This window comes from Pangasianodon hypophthalmus, chromosome 21, assembly GCF_027358585.1.
Source record: "Pangasianodon hypophthalmus isolate fPanHyp1 chromosome 21, fPanHyp1.pri, whole genome shotgun sequence".
NCBI lineage: Eukaryota > Metazoa > Chordata > Actinopteri > Siluriformes > Pangasiidae > Pangasianodon > Pangasianodon hypophthalmus.
The window spans coordinates 19,427,653-19,450,342 of NC_069730.1; the positions used below are offsets into that span (position 1 = coordinate 19,427,653).

Sequence of the window (22,690 nt, forward strand, 5' to 3'; positions counted from 1 at the left end):
GTTATTGCTAGCCAGCTAAAGATACCACAGGAGGTTACTGCTAGCTAGCTAAACTTACCAAAGGAGATTATTGCTAGCTAGCTAAAGTTACCACAGAAGGCTATTGCCACCAAGCTACAGTTACCACAGGAGGTTATTGATAGCCAGCTAAAGTTACCAAAGGAGGTTCTGATAACTGAGTAAAGTTACCACTGGAGGTTATCCTTAGCTAGCTAAAGTTACCCCAGGAGGTTATCCTTAGCTAGCTAAAGTTTCCCCAGGAGATTTTTGCTAGCCATATGATTATTATTAACTAAAGTTACCACAGAAGGCTATTACCGCACAGTTACAGTAACCACAGAAGCTTCTAATAGCTAACTAAAATGATCACAGGAGGATAAAATAAAATAAAATAAAACTTACAGTTAGAAGTCATCTTATCCATGTTATTGTCTTGCCGCAGTGCATTTTGGGTCTTTCCAGTTTTCATTGCTAGCCAGTTAGTTTTCATCAGCTAGTTACACTAATTGCACTCTTACTTCCTGTTTTTATTACTCACATGACACAGCTCAACCAATGAGATTGCAGCAGGTAGAAAATGTTCAGTAATCAATTCAAATAAATTCTCGACATCAATGATTGCATCAAAAAATATTTTAGAATCGTATCTATGTTAGCAAACAGTAATGAATATGCTAGCAACTTTGAAACGTTATAAATGCCGTGAATCAATCATTAACGTATGTTTTTAAATGTTTTAGGTTTTTTATTTTACATTTTAACAATTATGCACATTTTAATTTTAACTGTTTTTTTCGTTGTTTGTCTTCAAGGTGCAGATATCTTAAAGTCCAATGACTGATCACTTAGTAACTATACGCTTAATAACTATTGGTTTCATTGACACACCAGCAGCATCTGTTACAGCTGTGGCACAATCTATAACCCATCCATCAAATGCAATCAGACTCATCTACTGTAAACAGGAAGCTCGTTTACATGTCAAAACCAACTGATACGTCACAGGAATGATCTTGCTGAGAGGCTGAGAGGCTCTCACAGCTGTCACAGATGAACAGCTCTGAAATAAACACCTTAATTCACCCCTTATATCCATTGATCATCCCTCCTCAAGCCATTTAGCCTCTCCGATATCGCGTCTCCGTGTGCCTAAACGTTGCCCCATTTAACCGACGATGCTAATTACTGTTAATGGGAAAGAGATAAAGGGCCTCGGATGCATGATTCCCTCTGACAGACTCTCAAAACATCTTGATTACTGTTAAATAGCTCTGGCCGGGAGTCAATACGTCTCAGAGGAAAGAATGGTTACAGTTTTAATAGAAGGCTAAATACAAATTAGACACTGAAATTAGCTAGGAATGCACATTTATAGACTTCAGATACTATCAACAATGCAGAGGTTTTGTTTTCTAACTGATACTTTACTAGCGCAAACAAAGGAACAGCATCTTTTCACAATATACAGTAATGGTCAGGATTTATAAAACAAATTCTCAGACAATTCAGGTTAGATTGTCCCAATTGCATTAAATTACAAACTATACATGGATACATAAATGTCTAACCAATTAAAGTAACATTCCGACATAACACTAGAATTTGTCATGTTGTCTTCTTTTCCTATTTTCTTAGTGATTTGGCAAAATATAAAATTTTGTCTCATTATCAAATTTACATCCATCAATGTAGCTGAAATGAAATCGATGCCTAACTCAGAACTGCTAGCCAGTCGAAGCTCAGAATTCAGACAGAAAAGCAATTTTCTTATATAAAAAATAGCAATTGGGATGCTTCACATTCTTCACTTACCAGCACCCGCTAGCTAACATGAACTAACTCGTCAGTTTATGAACAAATTTTTATAGGTCGTATCCATAAATGTTCATAATCTTCCCTGCTAATGCTAGCTATCTAAAATGAACTAACGACCATTTTTACGGGATTTTAAATCCTTTTCAATAATGGTTATAATCCTAACCGCTACTGCTAGCCAGCTAAGCAGCTAACTCGTCAGGAATTTCTGAGAGAATTTTCACAAATAATAAAATGATCTACGCTATTAATTCTAGCTATCTGGCTAGGTTAAATTGAAAGGATGTTTGAAAGAAAAGTCTCACATTTGCTCGTAAAGACATGATTGAATGTTCACAATCTTACCTGCTGACTCTTATATCTTAATATTTTAACTTATCATAACCGCTAATGCTAGCTAGCTAACATGAGCTAACCCAAAAGGATTTCTGTGAGGATTTTTTAAATGCTCATAATTTCATTACTAATGGTTAGATTATCTGTCTAATATATGCTAGGTTTTTAAAAACTACTACTACTACTAATAATAATAATAAATCTTCTCTATAATGCTAGCTAATTAATCTTGTCACAATTTCTGGGTGGAGTTTTAAGTCATATTTATAAATGCTCACTGCTAATGCTAGCTAGCTGGCAAACTTATGCTAGACTTTAATTACCATTCATAAATGTTTATAATCTTTTCTACAATGGTAGCTAGCTAATTTCTCAAAGGGTTTTGAAGACATACAGATAAATATTCAGAATGTTAGCTGTGTGTGAGAGGATTCTAAAAGTTCTTAATTTACATCGCTAATGCTAACTTAGCAAGATTTTAAGGAAAGAGAAATTTAAGGCCTTAAACACACCTATGAGTTTGCAATCCACAGGATATAGTTATCAGAATGACTCGTGTTTGAGAAGAGACTCTGACTGGGTTTTAAAACAGAAATAACTCGTAGGAAACTCTTTTTTTCACAGAGGATATCCTCTTGACACTCATGACCCCGGTGTTATAATGCTATTAGACAGTGACAGGTGGCTCTAAGCGACTGTTTTTTTTTTTTCCGCGATGTCAAGAGCTTTCTGAAAACAGGCTTTTGTAAAACAAGGAGTTTAAACCAGATTAGAGCTCAACAATCACACAATCCGTCATGTTTATGCCTATAATTCTTGCCGAAGAAGAGGATTTATAGTTATCGTAGGAGGCTGAGCATCAGGCAGTCACACTGCAACAACATTTTACAGCGAGGCCAGGTAATCCTGTGGAGGTGCAACTTTGGAAAATCAAGGGGGGATGAAAACAGCGTGCGGATTCAAATCGAGGCTTTTCTAAGTGCCGCTAATGCTTGGAGCCACCTCAGAATTTCTGAAGGATTGAGAGGGATTGGCTTAGGTGACTCTCTAATGAGTCTATTGTTCTTTTGTTTGTGCTGTTAAGGGGAATTAGCCGTATTAAGGTGCGGGAGTCAACCTTAAAGGCCTAGACAGAGGTCCATTGTGTGCACTTACCTGAGCCTGGTTTAAAACATGGGTTAAAACACAACAGGTATAAAATTTCACACAGTGATAATCATCTAACCCAAAATCATGCTTTTTTATTTATTTATTTTTGTATACAATATTATATATAAAAAAGAACTGCATCTTCTTAACTCAGCTTAACTCGTCATTTGGTGGGTCAATTAAAACTTCAAGCCTTCATACCACAGTGCTGTTAAGTTCTTGATTCTGATTGGTGTTGATTAATTCTCTATAACAGCAGTTCTGACAGTAGCGCAGGTTTATACTAATGCACTCATTCTGATACGTTATCGTTTCTATAGTAACAGTTCATTCACAGGGACGTGTACGGCAGACGCTTCACATAAACAGATTAAAAAATGGTGAAGTTTTCTCTAAGGACACATTTATTTAACGTTTGTGGAAGGAGTCTCCAGTGTTAGTGCTTTGTAACAGTCATGAGAAAAAGTGTTCAGGACAGAGGAGTTTACTCTGTGTTTTTTTTTTTTTTTTATTATTAACTTCAGAAGAGAAGCTGGTGAGGGAATAACTGTTTATAGCTGTTATAGTGAGAGTAGGAAAAAAATTGTTTCATGGACATTAAATGTAACTATAAACAGATTAAAAAACTGTCACTAACGAATAAACATTGAGGAATCATTGAGATATAAGAGGAATAAAACACTTCAGGTCATGCTGTTACTGGAAAATATTCATAACTCTGCTTTATCACACCACCTTGTCATTGATTATTTTCATATAACAGCATGACACAGCGTGTTTTATTCTTAACGTATCACCACAGACTCATTTTTAAGACGTCTTTACTAAAAAGGTCTGAGTGTGATATGAATCTGATGAAAAGAACAATATTTATACAGAGCTTTTAACACTAATTGTCATCAATGAAATCTGTGGAAGCGAGACTCAAAACAGGATCTCCTTCTCCTCTAGTGGACAGCAGATCCAAATTTACAAATCCATCACAATCCTCAAAAGTTTTTAACACTTCAAAATGTGTTATAGGTATTACCGTATTAAATGTATTACAGTTCTTCTCTTATGTACTGATCCACTGTTATTAATCATGTGAAAGTGCCACTTTTAGAGCGTTAAACCACTCTTATGTGTTTGCTGTGTCAGAAAATAAAAATAAAATAAAATAAAAGCTCTCGGATCTGAAAGGCCCGACCTTCCTTTCTGTCCTAATCCTTCAGCTGTAAACGTGTGAATAGCTGAAACTCGCTCAGGGCAGAAATCAGAAATCAATCTCCAATAAGGCAGCAGCGCCGCAGTGCTTCCTGTTTAATACAGAAAACCACTCGATAGGCAGCCGGCCACTTAAAGGAGTAAAGAGTCTCTTTACCCGGTTAATTACCCAATTACAGCTAATAGACCCCCCTCCTACACACACACGCACACACACACACACACACACACACACTCTGTCCTGTTTCTCTTTAACTATTACAGGACAGACATTTTTTACTTTTAAAGTCCGTCTTATTTTCCTTGAAAGCCTTCAAATAATTCATCGATCATTAATTGAGTAAAATCCTGATCACTTATCATTCATTCAAGCAACATCTCATAACAACAATTAAAAATTCTTTTTTTCTGGTTGATTTATTAGATTAAATATTATTATATTATTAATAAAGATTTATAGCACGTTGAAGATCAGAAACAGATCAAAATCAAGTAGATCTTTTAATATAATCTAAATAAAACTGTGGATTTTAGATACTTCTTTGATTATTGGCAGGAAATTGATTTGTTACAGGACATTGGGTTAAATTAATATGCAAAACAATGCAAATGATTATAGATTTGAATACACAGAGCAGTATAGATGTACAGATATAATGATTACCATACGAGCAGGAAGACTTTGCAATAATTTAAGAAGCACAGTGTGAAATGGATCCAACACCAGTTCTGAAGGTCCAATTACATACCTTAAAGGTGCATTACGGTAACTTTTAAGAGTTTGTAACCTGAACATTAACATTAAAGTTTAAAGTTGTATATATAGGTGTATGTTAGATTACAGAATATATAAGATCTTCTTCCACTTATAGTGCTTATCTGATGTGTTTGATATGCCTGGCTGAACATCTCTAGATGTATACATCAAAAAAAAAAAAAAGTAAAAAAAAAAAATCCTTTTCATGCTTGATTCTTCACTTCACAATTTTGAGTTTTTGTCGATATCAGAGAGGTAAAAGCTTGTCAGAAGCAGTTAGTGAAATCTGCTTCTTACCTCACAACCCAAGTGTGTGAGATTTGGTTTCTTAGCCCCTCTTGGCTCTTTTTTTCTTCCTCCTTTTCTTTTTTATTTTCGAAGCGAAGGTGGATTAAGGCAGAGGGACTTTTGTTTAGATAAAGCGAGGGATTAGGTGGAGATTTGCCCCCATAAAGTTGTGGGCTTGATGGGCCTTTTATCCCGCCATGTCGCTTAAGCTGTGTTGCTTCTGGATTAGGACGATACAATAGGGTCCCTTGTGCAAGGGGGATCCGGGCCAAAGTGAGCGAAGGAGACGGAGGGAGAAAAGGGGAAAAAAGGGAGAGAGAAAGAGACAGAGAAAAGGAGAGAGATAGAGAAAAGACAGTAAAGGATTGATTTGGAGGAATTGGCAGGTCAAAAAACTTCTAGCATGAGGATTTGTTCTGAAGATCCTGGGATCTTGTCGTGAATAATGAGATTTCTCCAGGAATCAAGAGGGGGAAAAAGTAGCACTGCCCCTTTAATACAGGTATCTAATTTAGAGAAAAGGAAGGAAAAAATGGGTTTAAGATGAAGGTGCTACTAATAACGTGTCTAAGAGATGGCTCCTGGCAAATTGCTTTGTTATTCTTGTCAAAAAAGGTCTCCTGGAAGCAGTCGATTTTAAACCATACATCAAAATGATTAATTGCGCTGGGAAGAACAGATGCTGAAATACCCTTGAATGGAGCCTGAGAGGCTAAAGCTCTGCACACTGCAAACCTAATGTATTCATGGAGTTTGCAGAAACATCATTAGGGCTATTAATTAGCTATTAACAGCCAAACCTCACAGTGCATGGCACCAAAAGCCTTTGTTTAATTATTTCCTTCCCAAAGCTATAAAAAAAGTGCTATCTCAATTCTTTTAGGTGTAAATAAAATAAGGGATTATTGTATGATGATATAATCTCCTCATTTGCACTCATCCTTGTTTATATATATATATATATATATATATATATATATATATATATATTAAGCTGAGATGTAAATTATATATATATATATATATATATATATATATATATATATATAATTTACATCTCAGCTTAAGTTCTTTAAATTCAGTTTGTTCTGTCTTTGCCTAAATGTAAACACTTTCAGGAAGTTGGAGTTCATGTGGAAAAGAAACTTGACTGAACTTCAGTAAGATTTTGAATAGAATTTCAATCAAATAACAATGACTTGTTAATAAATCTACCATAACTTTGTAAATAAAAATTACTATATTAATTAAAATTTGTGTCAGCTTTACATTCCCTCTTTGGTAAGTCAGAACTTTTTAACTTTTCCCTTTTCTGTTGAAACTCTGATCCACTCTTGCTCCTAAATGACTCCCTATTCCCTAAACAAGTGCACTACTTAGGGGGGAAATATTGTCTTTCAGTGACAAAAGGATGGTTCAGTAGGTGTCATAGCTATGCAGCACCCACAACCAACAATGTAAAACAATCATACACAGCGGTATAATGTACAATATAGTCATATTCTTAAACATTAGTTAGAATATTAACACTAATATATTAAATAAATATCTTATGAACAATTTTACATTTAAAATGGTTTAGAGAGCTTGAAAAATGTTACACAACCTATTCTAGGACTCACTGGTACAATCCGTTTCCATGGAAACCTTTCAAGAGCCAATCAGAGCATGATGCACATGTAAGCGAATTTATGACGTAATAATGACAGTTAGCGCGGAGCTGGAAAACAGTAGCTTGATATTAAATTAAACAAACAAACAAACAAACAAAACAAAACAAAACAACAACAACAATACTACTACTACTACTACTAATAATAATAATGAAACTGTTACTGAAATGTCATTTTATAAATGTGATAATGACGTCACAAAAATGTGTTAGCTTAGCATAATAGCACGTTAGCATTACTAGCTATTACTAGCTATTACTAGGCTTACTGGTCGGTGCAGCCTAATCAGTTAAAACAACATATTAATCTTGTGCAAAGAAGCTTCCTGATAAATTTGCAAATATGAGACTTTAGAATAAAATTAGAATTAAAAAGAGCATTATGATTTTTTCTTGTTTGTTTTTGGAGTTTAGTCTACTATTGTTGTTGGGTTTTTTTTTTTTGTAGTTTTTATATTTACTCACATCCTTTATATTTATAATGTCATCTCTCCTTCATCATGCTGTGTAAGTGCAAGCTCCGCCTGTGCTCCCTACTCCCTAACTAGGTGCACTACATAGGGTACAGTCCATGTAGTGCACTAGGCACTGGGCAGTGTCCAATAGGGAGCTGTTTGGGATTGAGTAAAGCTGCTTTAAGGAAAGAGCAGCGCTTTTTTTCTGCCTTTAATTGCTTTAGAAAGGCTCCTCACTAAGCGACTGGGCGGCTTTACAGCTCGCGGTTAAGGGCTTTATTTCCATCGGCTCACAAGTTAATCCGCTTTCTTTCTCAGAAGAAGAGATAAGGAAGGATGGGAAAATGGGAGAGGACACACGGGTTTGGGTGAAATAATAATAATAATAATAATAATAATAATAATAATAATAGACAAACTGTTCGTGCTTGGACCCCTAATAATTCAGTTTAATTGCCTGGTTTTACTTTTTTTTTTTTTTTAAATTCTGTACAATGAATATAAAATAAATCACTAAAAACAGGGGGGAAAAGGGCTATAATAAAGCAGACTCTTCTATAATTATAGTTATAACGTATAAAAAATACACTGAGTTGATTTCTGGTGAAACTTCAGAAATACAAATTTGAATTTGTGGGAAAAAAAAATGCGACATGAGTCTATTTTCAAAAATATAAAACATTTTCATTTGAAAATATGGATTTTTCCTTATAGACTCATTCTGTAACATGAACTTTAACACTGTTTGAGTCAGTTCTCCTCGTACCTGCTTTTATTACACCTGAGCGCGCGATCACACACACACACACACACACACACACACATTCCTAAATATACATATATATACATAGATCCATATAAATATAGTCCACTATTTGTGCGGCGCATCATTTAAAACCATTTAAGCAACATTTAAAGTAAAGTTTTGGAGTTATCCTCCTCATTCTCCTGGATTTAAATAAATAATAAACCTCTCCAGATGAGAAGCAAACACTCAGAGGAGAAATCTCAGGATTTTCATTCCTCTTTTCTCCGACACATTATGCGGCTTTGCGTTTTTTGCTGCCCTTAATTCCGACCTAAACGCTTTTGCTCCGGGAGAAGAAATCTTTTCTTTAAAAAAAACCCTTCAAGAAGAGAAGGGCATTATTGTTTTAATCCTCTTACCGGCAGTCAGTTTGAGACAGAGGACTGAAACAGCTCACACATTTTGCAGGCCTGCAGAGACTGGAGCGTTTATTAGTGCTGTGCCATGGCATGACAAAGCTGTCAGACAAACACAAGCAAGGCAGGAGGTGATGCTTCTGCTTAACAACAATCATTAATTAATTAAAAAAAAAAAAAAAAAAAAAAACATTTAGGGAGGAAGGTCCGAGGTCCGGGGTGGATCCTCTGCTTTAAAAAAAATAATAATTAAAAACAAAAAAACAAAACAATAAATTAAAAAACAATTCAGGGAACAATGTCTGAAGTGAGGTCTTTGCTTTAAAAGAAATCATTAAAAATAAATAAATAAATCTATATATATTTAGGAAGCATTGAAGAAGAAGAAGAAGAAGAAGATTAGAATAAACTTAATAAAATTAAACTTTCAAGCACTTTCATTCCATGACAATAAATCCTATCACTTAATAAAAATATATTTATTATTCATAATCCTTAATCTAATATCTAATACATAAATTAATGTAATAGCACTTCTAAACACCAAGGAACCGTGCATGGCTCCTTATCATGCATTTCAGAGAAGAAATCGCGTTTAAGTTCAAGTTTAATCTGTAGTTTTTTATTTAAAAACAAAATCCAAGTCATGATGATTTTAATAATTCCACGCATTAAACACTAAACCTCAAGTTTCCTCTCAATCCAAGCACTGCCAGGAATCTAAAAAATATAGGCTACATCTATGCAAATTTTACTTTACCTTAATTTACTTCAATATTTATTTATTTTTAATAAATCAATTAATTAGTTAGTTCCTTCTTGATTTGTTGGTTCGGTTGTTTTTGCTCTCTGTAAGCGCGTGACTGAGAAATTTAAAAACGGTACTAGCCCATCATACGAGTCCAGGGGAAAGCGCACAAACCTCATCAGTTTGATTGACAGCTGAAAGCACCAATAGAAATCCGAGCTGCTCTCAGCCTGCGCTCTTTAAAATCCCTCCCCGAACCTGGAGCTCATAGATGGCACCACTGCGCGTCCGCAGGAGCGCGAGACTGGAAGAAACACACACACACACACACACACACTGAGACACTTTGGATGGACTGAGAAGGCTTGCAGAGATTGAAGGAAGTCCGGAAGTGGACGCAAGTACAAGCAAAAGAAAATATTATCAGAGGTTTGACTTCTGGAGGTTCCAGGATACTTTGCGCGTTTTTTTCATTTCTCGGCTCAGAAACACACAGAGGTAAGCAGCAGCAATGCAACTCTCCAACTTCTGCACTAAACAGGACATATTTCTAATCATGCAACCATTTCACTCCTAGATTCAACACATATGCATTAGATTTATAATGTGTGTGTGTGTGTGTGTGTGTGTGTGTGTGTTTTACACTGTTTTGACGCGTTAATACGCAGGTGCCGGTAATAAGCTCCTGTGTGCACACTTCACACTTCACATCTAGACTCTCTGTTTCTGGGACAAGCAATCTTCTAAGCTGTCTATAATTCTGTGTAATGAACTTGGTGAAAGTTGGATAAATGTCTCTCTCTCTCTCTCTCTCTCTCTCTCTCTTCAGTACACATTTGTGATGATGGTATCTGAAACTGTTTGTTCATGGAGGGTATGAAGGTTTGGGTGAAGATGAGGATTAGGACTGGAGTTAGTGTTTGTTGTTCAGTCCAAAGAATTTAGATGTATTTTTGACATTTTTTTCCCCACCTTGCAAGAAATAAGATTTTTTTGCTATAAATAAAGCCTCAACACATGAAACATTTCTGAAATCCTCAAAGTCCTGACTAGGGGTTAGAGTTCAACTTTTTTAGCCTACAACAAAACCCGGCTCTTGCTGGTTCAATTTCTAATGAGAATTTCAATTAATTGAAAGTTTTAGGCCAACCAGACCTGAGTTAGATCTTTTTGGCCCAGATTTACTATCTCACCCTCTGAAGGAAGTGTGTGTGTGTGTGTGTGTGCGATTACAGTATGGTACATGTTAAATATCGTGATATATTGTGCAACCAATAACCGGTTGAATGTTAATGTTACATCATATGCGCAATTAAAACGTAGAGCTGAATAACAGCCTACAATTTATTATTTATTCATCAATTTGACAAAATGTTAATTTGACAAAATACATTTAGCAGATAGAGTATGAGACAACGTGAGACTTTCTCTCTCTCTCTCTCTCTCTCTCTCTCTCATATATATATATATATATATATGTATATATATATATATATATAAATAGTTGTACAAAGGATCATTTAATATCATTTAATGATGTAATATTTAATTACTGCAAATTGAAAGATAAAAGACCCTTTAACCCTTTATGAGTATATTATAACCATAACCATAACTAGATTATAACTCTATAATAACTTTATAATAAGCTAATTTTTCCATAAGTTTAACTATATTAAACTATATTATATCTAATGGAATCCGTGTCCAAATTTTAGTTCATAATGTCCAGTTAATTCAGAAAAAAACCTTTTTTTTTATCATTTTATTCCAACACATAAATCATGATACTTTTTGTCAACGCACGTTAATTAATTATTTTTATTATATTTTATATATTTTTTGGTAATCCTGGAGTTTTCTCTTCCTGAGATCACGAATGATGTCTAGCAGAGGTTTAAGGAACTTCTAATAAATAAAGGATAAATTAATGAGGCTTCAGTGCGGTTAAAAGGGAGATCGCTGTGATCGCTGTGATCTTAATTAGATCTCTGACTGAACGTTTGCAGTGCCTAAGATTTTGGACATTATGCCCTACAAGCAGCACAGATTTTGGGCTAAATTGTGATTTAATTCAAAGTTTTATGAGTGCATCTGATAAATCGGTTGAAATAGCATAGATCAGTGATTTGTTTTCTAAAAAAAAATGAAATAAATAAATAACTCAAGTGGACTCAAAACAGGTAGCATTAGAATAAACTAAAACACATCTCTATGTAAAGTACGCCATTCTTACTATTCAAATAAATCACCTTTTAAACTTAGAGCTGAAATATAGGATTGAATATGAATGATTTTATTTTTGCATCTGGTTTGATAATATTTCCAAAATGATGAGGCTTAAAATCCAAAAATTCAGACACTTCACTTGCTTACTGTGTGAGAATTTTGTATTTCCCCTTGTACGTAGATTTTCTTTTGTAATATCACAATATTTTAAAATAATCAGTCACAAAAAACATTAAACATCACTTACAAAAAGCTTATAAAAAGTTTTCCCAAATCTCTCTCTCTCTCTCTCTCTCTCTGTCATCAACTCTGTTCTGAGATCTTTGAACAGCTTGCACTAAAAAATTATGATTGACAAAATAAATATCTGTCAGCGAGAAGACAGAAGAGTCGCTGGAGGCCTTTCAGAAAGTGGACAGTGTGTGTGTGTGTGTGTGTGTGTGTTTTCTAATGTTGTCTGATCAAAGGCCGAGACTGTACACGCCAATTTACATAATGATGTTTTAATAATGTAACCGTGGAGTGCTGTTACCCCCTCGAGCACGCGCACACACACACACACACACACACACACACACACACACACACACAGCCTCCAGCAAGAAGTGGCGGAGGAATAGAACAACAATGGCTGTGAAACACGCTATTAATATAAGCTGGGCTTTGTGCTAAATAGGCCTAGCATTTAACCTGAGGCAAAAAAAAGACTGTGTTAGCTGTGTTAAAGACAGCTTTCCACTTTGCACATCTATAATTGTTTATAATTGTTTAAATAAAATTTTAAATGTATTCATAGTTCATCAAGTTCTTTTGGAAACACAAAACCTATATATACATATATACATCTTATTAATCTGTTAAAATATTCCACTGTTCTTTTATGAAACAGACTGTCACTTCTATGCAGCTGGGAAAATAAATATAGTGTACTTTTAAAACTATATAATTAGCCCCTGAGCACCACTTGAAATTGTTTGTACTTTCAGAAACAAAACTGCTCTTTCTTTCTTTTTTCTTCTTTTTGTCCTAATATTATGTTTATTGAGTGATTAGGAAAGACTGGTACGAACTTTACTCGTAATAAAGACTAATATAGTTTGCATATTATTCGGCTATATGTATAATATTTACACTTTTGCAGTGGTGAATGTGAGTTATACTCTCAGAAATAAAGTGTCGCTGACGTGGTACCATCGAGGGGACTTTGTGTTTTGTACCTGTAGTATGTGAAGGTTCATGATGTGGTGACTTTTAGTGAGTAAAGCTTTAATGCTGCTCCTTAACACTGATTACGTACCTTATATTATTTAAATAAAGGTCAAAGATATGCACTAAAGGTACAAAAGATACACATTTGATGGTACCACGATAGCGACAAGGAAAAGTACATGTTGGTACCTTTATTTCTCAGAGTTTATTAACTGATTATCAAAAACTGATTAACAAATAACTCATAATGTATTGTAAATATATTTTTTTCATTTTGAATGAGGAACAAATTTGGGTTTATTGAAGAGTTTAAGAGTTTACAGGGAAGTTAGCAGTTAACACACACACACACACAGCCATTTCAAGAAGAGGAGGAAGAAGAAAGTTGTAATAATGAAGGCTCACCGATTTTTGGAAATAAATTTGGTGTAAAGAAGTGAAGGATGTGACGTGATCAGGTCAAATTTACACTTTTTCACGGTTACATTTTTAAAGAATTGGCTCAAAAAACCAAATCCTTGCATGCAAGAAGCGCGTTTACATGTTTAAGTGTGTGTGTGTGCACGCGTGTGTGTGTGCGTGTGTGTGTGTCCGTCCGTGTCAGCGCTGATGATAGATGAAGGCCTCCGCAGTCGAAACCTATTTGCACTTCCATTAAGGACGGAGGAAGCCAAATGGGGATCAGTGTGCATATTTTATAGCCGCGAAGGAGTTGAAAAGCGACCCCCCCATCCCTCCCCTCCATCCCTCCTCCCACTCATCCCTCCATCCCCGCATCCCTCCATCCATCCATCTCAGCCAAAACGCCGCCGCGGGATAAAGGGCGCGCGGGGAAAGCGAGTCCATTCACTTCCAAAAAACACTGCGGGGAGAAAAGTAAATGTTTAGCAAAGCACCTTCTGTCCGAGAGAATTAAACCAATTCCCACTTGGCCCCCTGATCAAGCGCACTTAATAGGCTGCACAGGGAGGGAGGGCGCGTTCAACAACACCGCCTAATGTCTGTTTAATAATATTTAATAGCCAAAATGTCTGCTTAATGCATTTAATGCGTTTCCCACCCCTGCAAAGAGGCGTGTATAGGCAACGCTGTGGGTCTGCATGTGTGTGTGTGTGTGTGCAGCCTGCTTTACTTCTTAATTCTTGTCATATTATTGTGCAATAATAATAATAATAATAATAATAATAATAATAATAATAATAAGCAAAATACTAAAAAGCAAAAATATAGTATTATAATCTAATACTAAAATCAAAAGTAGGCCTAGAGGCACATGACACTGCACATTTTATGAAAAAAAAAGCATAAAAATAATAATATAAAGCAAAATTGCCCATATTTCTATTTATAAAAATAAAAAGAATTTTATTTACATGTTATTATTATAATGATAATAAGGTTTATGAAAGCTGCATGACCCTGTGTGTGTAATATTCAATTATGAACATTTAATCATCACAAGTTACATTAGACTACTTTTTAAATAAATGGATTTATTAATTAAATTACTTTATTAAACGTACTTAATTAAATTAGTGCATATATTAAATATTAAAAAAACCTCATCGAACATTCAAAAATATTGAGATCAGGATGTTTTGTGATGCTGGAGTAAAAAAAAATCAGTATGCTATTTATTTATTGAATAAATTACTTCATTAAACTGGAGTAATTTATTCATTAAACATTGAACGTTCAAAAATATTGTGATCAGGACAATGTATTGTGATTTTGTGGGAAAAAAAGATGAAGCAAATTGAAAAGAAAAACTCTTAACATACATATTTTTGGGGTCGTGCCTAAATAATTGCACAGAAATTAGGATAAATAAATAATTTTACACAAATTAGGACAAAAAAACTCTTTCTGTTACTTTGTCTGTTAATGAAAAATGGAATAAACAAAAAATATAAACAGAAAGTACTGAAGTATTAAAATCAGGACTGGTTTTCTTGGTCACTGAAAAATTTATTATCATTATTATTATTATTATCATTATCATTATTATTATTTATTAGCAGTAGTAGTATTACATTTACATATTATTTGTTTTTATTAATACATTTAACTTAGTCCTTTAACTAGTTTTCATGTGATAATAGACGGCAGTAAAAATTCTGTCCTAATGACCAGCGGGTTGCGAGTTCAAATCCCGAGACTCCCAGAAAGCGACGCTCGAGCCCGTGACCATCAGCTGTGCTGCTGAATTCTTCTTTTCTTAGATAAAAAGAATTTGCAGAATGAATTATTATCAATTAAAAATACCTGCATTAAATGAAGATGAATATGAATATGAATATTTCTGCCCTCGTTGTCAGCATCCTGATGAATCAGACGCCTCGAGGAATCAGCACCGGGGCTGCTCGGTGTTATTTTTAATCTGATAACCAACTCCGAAATACATCCGGTGCATTAGTGAGGAAAAAGTCGCCTAAATCCGCACCTCGCCGTGTTAAGTGTCTGGGGACAAAGCAGCAGCCTCACGGCTCTTAACACCAGCAGGTGGAGATTTACTTTTTCGTCCTGACTAATGCACAGTGCCGTGAGATACGCCGCTCTGTCCTGCGCCTGCATGCTAATACATATCTAATACATATCTAATACATATCTAATACATATCTAATCGTTCCTCCAGGGTTTCATCTTAAACCTGCCACGATGGTGCAAATCACACACTATAGCAGGGGGTCACAAACTTTTTTTTTTTTTCAGCTCGAAAGCCTTTTGAGAGAGAAAATATCTCCACCGAACCACTTCTGACTGCAGCACGGATTTATTTTAGGGACATAATCCATACAGATGCAGCATGGACCATCATGTTTCTGGAGAGGAACATTTAGAGGATATTATTTCTATTTCTTTCCAACTTTCCTTCCCTAACTGGAGCCAGATGCACTGTGTAAAAAAATCTAACAAAAATCTTTTTAAATAATTTCCTAGTGTTATTAAAATTACAATCAGATTCAAAAGAACATCATCTGAATTTTCACCAGTCAGTTAGTAATTACAATAATAATAATAATTACAACAATAATAATAATAATAATAATAATAATAATAATAATAATAATAATATTACTATAGCCAATGATGGAGTTTGAGAGTTATGTCCACTACTGAAAAAGACAAAGAAAAAGAAAATTGTAGACCCTCAGGCGACATCATGAACCCTAATTTAAGAAGCATGACATGCACAAGCATGATCACTATTTAAATGATTAATATTTTTAAATATTAAAAAAGTTTCAAAATATTAAATCAATTGCATTTCCTATTATTTACGCAATTTAAAAGTCCAATATTATTAAAATATTGAAATTATTATATAAAAAATGTAAAAAAAAAAAATACAAAAACTTTGTTATTTAAATAAACAATATTAAATATTATTCATCCTACTGCTTTAAATAAACTCGTCATTTATTTTTAGCTAAATCAGATCTTCTTAGAAAACCTGAAACTATCGGATTAGTTACAGTAATTTAGCTGAAAGCATAAAGTCACATTCCATTAGGTAAACAAGTGCTAATTGCAGCAATTAGGTTCTTTTACACGACTAATGGACTGGAACGAGGCGTAATGTGATATTAATGAACAAACCCTTCTTCCCAAAATGCTTTGCAAAGCAAACGAAATGCTAATATTAATGCTGCTTATGACATTAAACCGACTCATTAATTAAAGCACTGATGAGACTGGGTGCATTAATTAATCCATTAAATCATTAATTAGCCCAACACATTGATGACGTGGCTCGTTATTCACTCGTCCTTCTGACAAGATTCTGAACGGATGATTATAATTACCGTTTTAATTATAATTATAAATGTCATGTTTTCAATTCATCCAAAGTGGTAGGAAATCATATCATGCCCTTAGAGAGACGTCAGTTTGATTACCAATCAGGCCAAATGGGAGAGCAGTGTTTCTGCTCATCTCATCTCATCTTAACTCATCTCACTGCTCTAACACACACACACACACACACAAACAAACACACACAACCTCAAGGAGTGTGAGTTTATAGGTTTATCAGGTGTGTATGCTTCCCTTTACTGGCTCTCAATTCAGTTTAGGATCAATAAGGTGTAAATAGTGGATATGTTCTCTTTCTCACACACACCAACACACACACACACACACACACACACACACACACAGCTCGCATTATGAGTGTATTGTTCAGAAACATGGGTTGCATAACATTTAGGAAGGTGTTCTGTGATTTTAACTGCATTTTAAATGGCAGCACAGTGGCTGTTTTATTATTGTTATTATCTAGTTTTATAGTTTTATATACAAGTTACAAGTCTAATTGACTGATTACTTCAATTAAAAAGCTTGATATTTAAAAACAAGCACAAATGATGTGAGCTTGAATCTAAATACAAATCAAAGGTGCTGACATAGCAGTTCGAAATATTGCAGAAGCTATGATTGCGGTGAAAAGCTGTGTGAAAAAAATGGCTAAATAGGATTGTTTCTTTTCTCTTAATGTACCTAATATTTAACTAGCTGTAAGATGTGCATTAAATAAATCTATACGGTGGTAAATGGGATGGTTTTTGCACTGGCTTCAAAAAGATCTGTAGTGCTGTAAATAAAATGCTAGAAATCCTTTGCATGAGACTCACCGTGTCCATTTTGTTTGCAGACGTCACACGCCATGCAGCACTACGGCGTGAACGGGTATTCCCTCCACGCCATGAACTCACTGAGCGCCATGTACAACCTCCATCAGCAGGCGGCTCAACAGGCCCAACACGCACCCGACTACCGGCCATCCGTACACGCACTCACACTCGCTGAGAGGCTGGCTGGTGAGTGAGAGGCTCACTGTGACATAACAATAACATCTGGACATTAACATCTGTACATACAGTAATGCTGCATGCTAGTCATGTTGTGTTCATGTTGCTGTTCTTTATATTAACATCTGAACTGAAGCCTAATGAGGAACTAATGAGGAACGATCCATGCCCAAACACGTGACCTGAGATCTGCTCATTTTCAGCCTCCTAGAAATTCCTGATGTAAAAATTAATCCATACCTCGAAACTCAACACCACTTTGCATTAAGCAGTCAAGCTTGGTACAGTCCAACTATTCCGACTATTCCAATATTCAATTATTTGATGATGATACTTTTTATCAATTAATATTTACTACTTGATTGCTTGCTTCATTTCCCATTAGTCCCACAAAAACAACAAAAATAGAACAGAAACTGGAAGATTTTACAGAAGAATTTCCAGTGAAATGACAAAATGGTGCAGAAAAATTTGGATTTGCTTTTTGCTAGCATGGGAATGGATCTCGTTTATGCAAAAGACACATATACAAAAGCCTGCTTGTGTCATGTTCAACTGATTAAACATCTTTCTTTTTTCTCTCTTCAAAAAACGGCTGCGCATTTCAAGACATTATACTCGAGGCTCGTTACGGCTCTCAGCATCGTAAGCAGCGGCGGAGTCGCACGGCCTTCACCGCGCAGCAGCTTGAGGCTCTGGAGAAAACGTTTCAGAAAACACACTACCCGGATGTGGTGATGCGTGAACGGCTGGCCATGTGCACCAACCTGCCCGAGGCGCGAGTCCAGGTGAGATGTCATTCAAACCCATTAACATTTCAATACAACATCCTTGGATACAAGAAGCACACAATAAGAAATAACCAATGTTTCAGAAATTTCACTGTCTGTTTAAATCTGAAAGCATTCTTTTTGAAATCAGGTGTGGTTCAAGAACCGGCGGGCGAAGTTTCGTAAGAAGCAGCGCAGCCTGCAGAAGGAGCAGCTCCAGAAGCAGAAGGATGCCTCACCTGAAGGAACATTAGGAGCAAGCGATAAGACCGACGCTCCCTCCACTGTAAACCTGGAGAACCCGCTTCCTCCTTCGTCCACGTCCTCTTCCTCCTCCATCGAGGCTGAGGGGCCGTCGGAGCTGAGCGTGGAGCTAAACGTCACCTCAGCGGAGCAGTCAGGGAGCGAGTCGGCCACAGAGGACAACACAACCGACAGGGAAGAAGAGATAAAGCTTCACCAGGATGACATGAAGGTGGACAAGTCTGGGAGTCTTTCTCCTCCCTGTAAACGCCTCAGCCCCAAACCAGGTAAAGACATGGGCTGAGATGACATTCTTCCATGTCTAACCATAATATCATGTTATAATACAGTAATACAGTTTATATAACACCATAATACTCTTTATAATAATACTGTAATATTGTAAAACAACATCTATCATCTACCAGGGTGGAATTTTAAGCGTAAATGAAGCTCAGCTGCATCTTGTTTGGGATTTGTCTTAATCATACATCATCACCTTTGTTTTTTGTCTTTTTTACTCAGAATTACGGAGCTGCTGAGGTGACATGGTGGTTATTTTTTAATAAGCTGTGGTTATGGATTAAAATTTTGATGCGACAAACTAAGCACAACCCCTTGTTTGTGCCACGAATTGTTGAGTTGTTAATCTTGTTGATGAATTGTGTAACTTGAGCACACGACTTTATGTTGTAGACCGTCATATAAACTTAATCTGTGGCTTGAAGTTTATTTTTTGGCTGAAAACATCTACTCACTTTGCTTAAGGTGGTGGGGGTTAGTGGTTAATCCCTCTCATAACACCAGTGACTCCAGTATACATCTTTCTAACACCATGCTCAGGCCACAGTGGCTTAATTCTGTCGTTTCTCTGTGATGATGCTTTTATAGCTTATAAGTTACTGCACTGTTAAAATGAGTTTACCCATGGCAGCCAAGAATAACTATAAGCCTAGCATCATTTATGATTGTTGTCATGGATATTGTTGAACAGTATCAGGAGCATTTCCATTATCTTGGTATATACATTTAAGCACATCTCTCCTATTAGCATTTAAAACTTCAATCGTGGCTACAGCTACCAAGAGACATTTTTATATATGCTAATCTTGGTTTAGTGTATATGAAACTGTTGCAGTGTAAAGATACAGACACAGAAAGAGTGAATTTTGTCATCCTGAGGTGTTAAGATTGCTAACAAGAATACCCTTAGCGCATGTTGGTGGATGAGGAGGCTATTTTTTTTTCACATCTGTGTCAAGTAACAGTGTGCATCCAGAAAACAGCCAGACAAAATCCACTGTGACTGCTAATTAATAATTAATGGTTCCTCCATTTCTTTCATACCAGAAGGGACCACAAGGGTCACAAAACCGAGGCTCACGTCCTTTCCCCTTCAGTTAATCAGTTTTTCCAGCGCATTTATCTGAAAAAAGCAGAAATGCTCAGTTTTCAAGCGTCTCCCTTTTCACTGCAGCAAGGACTCAAAAAACGTTGCCACCTCTGTGTAATCTACCCCACATTTAACATATTGTCTCCATGTTTTTCCTTTCAGAATCTCCCCTCGGCTCACCGGTGATCACATCCGGGGCTAACGGCGTGACTGGAGGCATCTCTCAGAGCCATTCATACTCATCATCACCGCTGAGCCTCTTCCGTCTACAGGAGCAGTTCCGCCAGCACATGGCTGCTACTAACAGCTTGGTGCACTACCCATCGTTCGACATGGCCGCCCCGTCCTCCTTGCCCTACCTGGGCATGAACGTGAGCGTCCCAGCACCGCTGGGTTCACTGCCCTGCCAGTCGTATTACCAGTCTCTGTCCCAGCACGCGCAGCAGGTGTGGAGCGGTCCTCTGCTGCAGGCCTCCGCTGCGCTGCCCGGCCACAACAGCAAGACAAGCAGCATCGAGAACCTGCGGCTACGCGCCAAGCAACACGCTGCCTCTCTCGGCCTCGACACCATGCCCAACTAAACACTAACTGCGACAAAACAGGACACGCTCGGCTGAATGAATCCCCCTAGCTACCACCTGGATCCGCAAAGACACTTCACAAAATCTATGTAAAGAAATGTAATGTCATTTCTGAGCAACTTTTTTTTCCTCCAAGTATTTTTTATTTAAGTTTTTGTCATCAGTGAAAAGTAAAAAATTCTGCAGCGGTTTTCGAATTGAGAAAAATGCATTTACTCTATTTTCTGGACTAGAAGTTGCACCTTAGTATAAGACACACCACTCTAAATAAAGTCTGCTAAAAACAATAAATTTATACACAATGTTTTATAGGATGCTGTATGGATAGCATTTTACTTACACATTTATTTGTAGTTGTTTTAGAAATAAGCAAACAACATAAGGCTAATAGCAAAATTCTCACACGCATCATTTCGCTGTATATGTAAGCAAAAAAAGTGCCTTATATTCCAGAAAATAAGGTAAATGTGATTCATTTTCAGTAGGTTTCATTGAACGTATTAAGAAAATGAAACACAATCAGCAAATGTCCAACAAAAAATTAATGCTAATGCTACTTTTTTTTTTTTTATAACACACTTACCTTTCTTCCCATTTGTACACGTACGCGTTACAGTAAACCTGCTTAATTGTAGCACTTTTTCCAGAAAAGCTTCGTGCTCTGCATGCACTGAGGCCGTTCTAATTCAATTAGTCAAGTGCTCAAATTACACATTACATAATTCTGTACGTAACGTGTAAATCCCTGCCTTGTAATACCAGATTGCTTAATTAAACCTGACTAATTCACCTGTTTTATGGCCAGCATTTAAACCATGTTAAACTGCAAATGGCCGGATAATTAGAAAATAATATCACTGACTCCATATGCAAAGCTTTTAATTACATTTAGCCTTGAGGAAGAAATGCAATTACAGTCCATGCATATCATTTCAGATCGCTGTATATCTAACGCTCCGAGGGGAAAATAATTGCAATGAACAGAAAATTCAAGCCTTTTTTTTTCCCCAGTGCATGTTAGCAAGGTGGTGCGATTAGCCGAGACGGTGGATATAAATTAATAAATAAAAACGCTCTGATTTTTTTTATTGCTGTGTTAAAGTGACATAATTTAATACACCGAATATTTGTTTTATTTTTTTTCCATTTGGGGAAAAAAAAAATTTGAAAAAAGAAAGCTCCAAGCACTTCCATACACAGGAAGTCCATATGGAAAGCACTTCCTCCTCTCGCCGTGTCTGTAAACTGTTTTACTCTGTAAATTACACAAAGTCTTTTATCTATAAATGTTTACTGGTAAGGCAAATGTAAAAAGTTTTATGTTTTAGATTGAGAAGGACGCGTCCAGCCTCCCGTGATGATCCTCGTAGCTGTCCGTTGTTGAGATTTGTACGAGGTGGACGCTAGTCCTGCGTCAGATATTTAACCTTTAACAGTCTGGTCGTATATATATCTATCTATGTAACTCCTCCAGTTGGTTTTCATTGTTGCTGTGCTCATAAAGTTTTACTCGCTTGCACTGTTTCCATCACAGTAAAGTGGTGAACTCGTAGTGTACACTGGTGCCGGGTAAGAACAAATATATACATTATACGTTTTTCTCTATTACAACTGTAGGCTTGAGAACTTGTAAAATAAGTCGTCAATAAAACATTGCTTGAAGATATTAAAACAAGCGAGGTTTGTTTTTTGAAGATTTCTATACATTTTATCTGAAATATCAGAATGAGTGTGCTCATCTCAACTCACACTCCACATCTGTAAGATTTGATAAAAAAAAAAAATTGCTAAATGTAATTGTATATTCATTAAAAATCTAGCACAGTGTTGTTGAGAAAAGTGGCAAGTTTTTGTCGCCAGATGA

At 36.0% G+C, this 22,690-nt stretch overlaps 1 protein-coding gene across 1 annotated transcript; it reads left to right on the plus strand.

The window, feature by feature from the left end:
• Positions 1 to 9,871: 9,871 nt before the first annotated feature.
• On the plus strand, positions 9,872 to 22,526 carry dmbx1a (diencephalon/mesencephalon homeobox 1a). The gene is made up of 5 exons (XM_026946329.3): positions 9,872 to 10,088; positions 17,683 to 17,848; positions 18,449 to 18,627; positions 18,761 to 19,139; positions 20,408 to 22,526. Exons 2-5 carry the CDS (start codon positions 17,695 to 17,697, stop codon positions 20,824 to 20,826), a joined length of 1,131 nt encoding a protein of 376 aa, XP_026802130.2. The 5' UTR covers positions 9,872 to 10,088; positions 17,683 to 17,694; the 3' UTR covers positions 20,827 to 22,526.
• The last annotated feature ends 164 nt before the right edge of the window (positions 22,527 to 22,690 follow it).

Coding starts and splice junctions, on each gene's coding strand:
- dmbx1a (XM_026946329.3), top strand. CDS start 17,695: ATGCAGCACTACGGCGTGAACGGGTATTCCCTCCACGCCATGAACTCA. Junction 17,849..18,448: donor ACTCGCTGAGAGGCTGGCTG/GTGAGTGAGAGG, acceptor GCGCATTTCAAG/ACATTATACTCGAGGCTCGT. Junction 19,140..20,407: donor ACGCCTCAGCCCCAAACCAG/GTAAAGACATGG, acceptor TTTTCCTTTCAG/AATCTCCCCTCGGCTCACCG.